The following is a 6570-nucleotide window of genomic DNA, read 5'->3' on the forward strand; positions in this document are numbered from 1 at the left end:
CAGTGACAGGATAAAAATACATTCTATTAATTATATTCCTATGCCGACAGCAACAGGCCATAGAAATACAATGCATAGAATATATTTTATGGTAAAACTGAAAAAAAAACACAGAAACACAAAGCCGTAACAGTCATACATTGTCACTTTTGCTCTCTTTTTTTCCCTCTCTTTCTCTGTCCATTTTAGTGCGTGACCAGCGCTAGGGGTCAGCGTCCACGCAACGTTTTATCAACTTCTATACAACCACTGGACTACTGGAACTAATGCCCCCGGCCATTAAGCCGTCTGCGACTTGGGGCCCAGGGGCCCGTCAGATTTATGCCACGCTGGTATTGTTGAGGGCCCTGTGGCCCCTTTTCACTTCGGACAGCCGCGCTGGAACTCTTCAAAGTCTGGAGAGAGGTGTTGTCAGCAGTCACTGTTAAAAAAATGTCCCCTGTGCTTTGGTTTGTTTCTTTTGATGACCGGATGAACTGGATACCTCAGCCCTATCTGGCAGTGGCAAACAGGTTAGGGTGCCTCTTTTTAGCCCTCGGAATAAGAATGTGTCCGACCTTCAAATTACTTTGTGCCTCTTCATGGGTATTTTAGTGTGCAATAAGGAGGTTATATGCAGGGGGTCCCGGTACCAAGGCAATGGGTTGGGGTACAGATTAGTCAAGGTAATTGAGGTAATATGTGCAGTACATGTAGGTAGGGATAAAGTGACTATGAATAGATAATTAACAGCGAGTAGCAGCAGCGTAAAAAAAAGCAGGGTCATTGCAAATAATCCAGGTAGCCATTTGATGAACTGTTCAGCAGTCTAATGGCTTGAGGGTAGAAGCTGTAAAGGAGCCTTTTGGACTTGAAGCTCCGGTACCACTTGCCGTGCGGGATCAGAGAGAACAGTCTATGACTAGGGTGGCTGGAGACAATTTTTGGGGCCTTCCTCTGACACTGCCTGGTATAGACGTCCTGGATGGAAGGAAGCTTGGCCCCAGTGATGACCTGGGCCGTACGCACTACCTTCTCGCACTACCCTGTGTGTGGGTGTGTGTGTGTGTGTTTGTGCGTGTGTGTTATCTGAGAGGCAACAGAGAGCAAGGGCGCCATTCACCGCAAAAATCTAACGGGGCACAAAGTATGTGAGGATGGTTGGGGGGCGGTCCTAGTTGGAGAATGTTGCATTTTTCAAACACCTGAAACAGCTTTTCTTTTTCCTGCAATCTACAGCCTTAATCATTATACTTATTTCTATGTAAGAAAAAGAAGGGAAAAAAAGTATATTTGTCTGCATATCTAAGCATACATCTTGAGCTGTCTGTTTACTCCTGACTTGGGTAAAAGATTGAAACGATTGCGAGTTTTATTCAGTACATTTAGTCATGTCTTGCTTTTCTAAAGTCTACCAACCTTGCCAGCAGGCATGCCAGCTAGTTATGAGGTTGGGAGATTGAGAACCTATCTGGGCTAGCTAAAGCCAACTTCATAAAATTGCTAGGTGGCTAGTACTATTACAGAGAAACAACAAAAGCAAAAATAAAATATAATATTAATAATCTGAGGGGCACGTGCCCTGCCCTATGGGCATGACGCCTCTGACAGAGAGGGTTCTGCCTGTGTCTTACCTAACATTCTCCCTCTGTCTTCTCTGCCTGTTTGTCTGTCTGTCTGTCTCTCTGGTGTGTCTCGCTGTCTGTACATTTTTTTTAGATCTTATCAAAGTGACGATTTTAGATCAGAACCGAGATGATTAAGGTGTATGGTGTCCTCACTTGGGGATGCAGCTCTCTGTCTACTGTATGTTTTATGGGCTGGTGGCAGTCAGACGTCTTAGACAGTGTTTACAACAGACAAACAGGAAAAGCCTGGTCTATGGTAGCCTAGTGAGGGATCCCTGTTACCCATCAAACGTCTCCATTATTCACGTCACCGTTTAGGAAATTACTCACTGAGTAATGGTGATGACAGAGAGATGCATAGCTTAGCTAGTGGTTTCTATTGTAGCTGCACGCACTCTAGACCAATAACATAAGCCATTCTCCACCCAGGCCTGTTCTGGGATGTGTGTACTGTAATTACGTCAAAGGTTTCATCCTGGCTTTTTGGCCTCATTAAAGGCCTGTTTGGGGACAGTCATGAGAAAACTGACAGCTGTTCTGAGGCCATTTTCCAGTGACTTTAAAAGGAGCTGAGCAAACACATGGCCCTCTCCCATTCGGTCATTCAGGAGACTGAAAACAGGGTGGACAAACTAGCAACTGGGTTGATTGAACATCACCTTACTGACAAACTGAAGCCAGACCTTGAAACTCAACCCTGGCCCCCATTTAAGGCTCTTATCAGGTGTGAAAAAGTAATGGGCGATAGCAGGATGGACCTTTACCGCATAGCGGGAATGGTTGGTCGAGACTTTTTGTTGAAAGGTGATATGTACAGTGGAAAACAGCTTGCATCTTAACATGGACACATAGGATAAACATTATATTTGGACTTAGAGAGGAAAATCTGGTGGAAAATGACATTGATTCGATTTGAGGTTATGGGAGCATAGCGGGAATGGTTGGTCGAGACTTTTTGTTGAAAGGTGATATGTACAGTGGGAAACAGCTTGCATCTTAACATGGACACATAGGATAAAAAATATATTTGGACTTGGAAAATCTGGTGGAAAATGACATTGATTCGATTTGAGGTTATGGGAACATTGAATTAGGAAGATTTGACAAAGCTGTGAACGAGTGTGCATTCAATGTAGCCTTGTGGCCGCATTGGAGCATCTAGAGTCATTGAAGGAGTGCTTTCGCAGATGCTGTCACGGTCTGGGTTCATAGCCTATGTTTACAGCCTCGTAAAAGCCAGCTCAGCAGTATAGGGCAGGGTCCCAGACACCATGCTGTCGGAAAATGACAAAATCCCAGTAATTCCTGTTAAATTGGCACCAGCATACGACCGGGAATCCTCCCTGTGGCCATAGGACATGCAATGGGGATAGCGAGTTATGGTAACTTAGTTGTATTAATCAACAGGCTGAGTTCCCTTGAGAACAATCCACCTTCTGTTACAAAACTCAGTGAAACTTCGAATAAGAAATTATACTGTGATTGGGACACACTGTTACTATCTGTATTACTTACAACTGCAACATTCAGCTGTTCGAATTCTGGCCCTATCTCCTCTCATTAGTTATTCAAGAAGACACAGTCACAACAGAGGTCAACATGTTGCCAAGGTCCCCATGCCATCCAATTTTCCTCTCTTAAACTCGTTTGCATAATTTAAAGTGGTGTCGAACCCAGTGGCATCACTGAATAGTTATTTCTGTGATTGCTCAAGCATTGTCAAGGTGGCCTCAGAGACCTAAACATTTTTCCCCTCACGGATATCTTTTCCTCATTTAAAAAGGTACACTGATATATTTTCCTCATTTAAAAAGGTACACTGATATCTTTTCCTCGTTTAAAAATGTACACTGATATATTTTCCTCATTTAAAAAGGTACACTGATATATTTCCCTCATTTATAGGTACAGCCAGTAGTCTGCGTTTAGCTGAGAAACGGATGCGCATCAAAGGGCATTGTTTATAACGTCTTAATAAACTTTCTCAATTGTCAATGTTTTGAGCAAAATACACCAATTTGTCATATTATCTTCGTATTCAAGATCACTCCATAATATTTTTTTTACTTGGCCTATACCGAGAGGAGTGTAAGTGAATGCGCGTCTGTCACAGAAGGCTTGCGCGCAAAAATAAAACCCACATTTCATTTAATTGGTTAATGGACCGAGAGTGTCACCAAAAACAAATGCGTCACAATGGATAACAAATTTATAGTCAAACACATTGAGCATAACATATAAGAAACAGTAGAATTGTATCATGCATTGAACTTACCAAAAACCAAACCAATAAGCACAATAAAAACCAATAGGGTATCCAACGTGAGGCGAAACTCCATTACCCTCTGGTGTATGATAAAGTTGTCTTCAAAGGTATCCCCCCAAAAATCTAAATTATCCAAATGTGGGTATGGTCGGTCAAGTCTACAGAAGTGGCATCCGACAACTTTGGAAAGTCAGCCCCACATTTTCGAACAATTTCCACCACCTAACCACTCGCAGCATCACAACTGATTAAAAAAAACTACATAATACATTCTGAAGAATTCGTTCCTTTCGGCTTCTACTTATATCATGTATTCCTCTGATAATGTCCTGCAACAGGCGCGGAATGATGGCAAAATTACGCGTCTGGATATGGTCGGCGCTATTTTCTTAGTTTTCTCAGCCACTGTCACCGTATTGTTGATGGGAATTTTTCATAACTCCGTCCCTCTGTATTGAGAGTCAACTTCCTCACCAAAAAAGGTATTCTTCTGATAGAGTATGTGCAGCTTAATTATTGATTGAGACTTTCATCCTTTCTCTGTTTCCCATTTCCTCATCACTCTTGAATGAACAGAAGTCCTGTTATCTGCAAAACGCTCTCGTGGCTAAAGCCCACCCCCTAGCTCCTGTGTATAGTAGTCGAAACAGTGAACACTTAAAGAGACAGTGAATAAATATTTTTTGTATAACTTTTTTTAGAACTGACCAAAATTACACACAAATTGCACACACCATGTTGCGCATTTCGAGACTGTAGGTATAATTACGCCAATTCCTTTACTTCAATCTACATTTATATAAAAATGTTTCAATAAATAGACCAAATAGTTGTATAAGAAAATTCAGTGTATACAAATCAATCAGGTATGGGAAATAAAAACCTTAAAACTGTTCCATGACCCAACCAGACTTGAAAGCAAGTCTAAGAAGCTGTATATCTGTTCTATGTGCAGTATTTTGTGCTTCCCGGTCTACATTTGACTTTCTTTTACTTTCAGTTTTGTATACCAGCTTCAAACAGCTAAAAATACAGCGGTTTAGATGGTGCAATGATTCTCTACACAATGACTGCTTGTTTTGTCACATAAACTGAAATTAGGTGAACTATTAACATTTTAGCAACCAAGAAATGGCAGAGTGATTTCTGCATATTGCACCTTTAAAATATGGTCTACAGATCAGTAGAGTGTACTGGTCTCAACTAATTTCACAAAAATAGGTCAGTTAGTGTCAGGATAATATTTTCACTTGAAATTTTATGAATGTCATATATCAGTCGAACAATTTGTGTTAATTAATAAGGTTGTAGGGAGATTTTGTATTGCCAGTTAGAGGGTTCAAATAAGATGCTTTCAGAATGCTAGGCCTATAATCATAGTTTTCTATCTATATGGGGTATGTTGATTCAAAATATTCCTATGAAAATGCATACATTATTCAACATGTGCATTTCATTTAGCCTGCCATAACATGATCACGTGATCATGGAATGAATTAAAATGTAAACGTATCATATGCCTTATATGAAAAGACACACACCAGGCTTCACAATCACATTGAGTAGGCATTAGGCCGATGTGATGTTATTTACACAGAGCAGGGAATAAAATAGACCATTCTAGAATCTTAACAAACCCCACCGTGCTGAGAAAATGTCACTATACCTATCTGAACGAGGGCTGTGTCTTGACTTGATGGAATGCGAAAGGCAATATTACATGTGCTTGAACAGGGGGAAACTGCAGAGTATAAGACTCAACAGAGCAGGACATAGTAGGACCCATCAAGTGCCGCAGTGGGCAATAATACGGAGTGATTTGATAGAGTGCCGCTTGGCCAAATAAATATGACTTATTGCAAAATACCCAAGTAAACGCGGTGCTTGACATTCATAGAAATGCTTCTGGAGATGGCATTTACTGATCTGCCTGTGCATAGGGACTGCGATGTTATCAGGATTCCTTGCTATTCTGGTGTAGGCCACCATTGTAGATTTCTCAAAAAGGTGTTTCTGTTGTAAATTCCTAACTTACAAATCCATGCATTCAAACACAATCTAAACAATCTAACAACATTTAGCTTGAAATGCATCCTTCTCCTAAAGCACAACAAAACCAAGGAAAGCAACCCTAACTTTGAATACCCTTGATATCGCCCTCATGTTTCATGCATGTGCATGTTTAACTTAATTGCAAAAACTGATTCATTGAGCTCCAGTGCGTAATTGAATAAAACATGATGATGCAGTCCCTAAATACATTTCAGCTCATCTGTGACGGATGCCGCTAGTTTGGGGACCCCATCAAACATTTGGCCAAGCTGTCAGCGAAATGGTGCAGTCAATGAATTTAGATGAATTATCCGGCATTAGATGTCGTATTATGGCTGACAGCTTATCAACATGGTTGGATGCTGTGTCTCGGCCCTAGAGGTACTTCAGTTTTTAGCGGGTGATCTTTCTATTGCTGTGCCTCTGCTTCATTTGTCACGCCTTGCTGTTTGAAGTAAATTATCATTGTGGATTACAAATGCTAAAACGGATGAGCATGACCTTTTTGGAATATTTGACGAGACGCCTTTGGGGGTTCTCTCTCTCTCCTCTCCTTTCTTTTCGCCATTAGCATCCTTTTTACGGAAATTCTCCTAACCTTTTACGGAAATTCTCCTAACCTTTTACGGAAATTCTCCTAACCTT

General features: G+C 41.1%; 1 protein-coding gene across 1 annotated transcript in view; it reads right to left on the reverse strand.

Annotated features, from left to right (window-relative positions):
- The window catches only part of LOC118389964 (roundabout homolog 3), a 133844-nt gene extending 129395 nt beyond the window's left edge, over positions 1-4449 (reverse strand). The window contains exon 1 of the mRNA XM_035780018.2: positions 3883-4449. Within this exon, the coding sequence (XP_035635911.1) occupies positions 3883-3946 (64 nt within the window). The 5' untranslated portion in view covers positions 3947-4449. The remainder of the gene's footprint in view (positions 1-3882) is intronic.
- Positions 4450-6570: the final 2121 nt, after the last annotated feature.

Source organism: Oncorhynchus keta, chromosome 11 (genome assembly GCF_023373465.1).
Source record: "Oncorhynchus keta strain PuntledgeMale-10-30-2019 chromosome 11, Oket_V2, whole genome shotgun sequence".
NCBI lineage: Eukaryota > Metazoa > Chordata > Actinopteri > Salmoniformes > Salmonidae > Oncorhynchus > Oncorhynchus keta.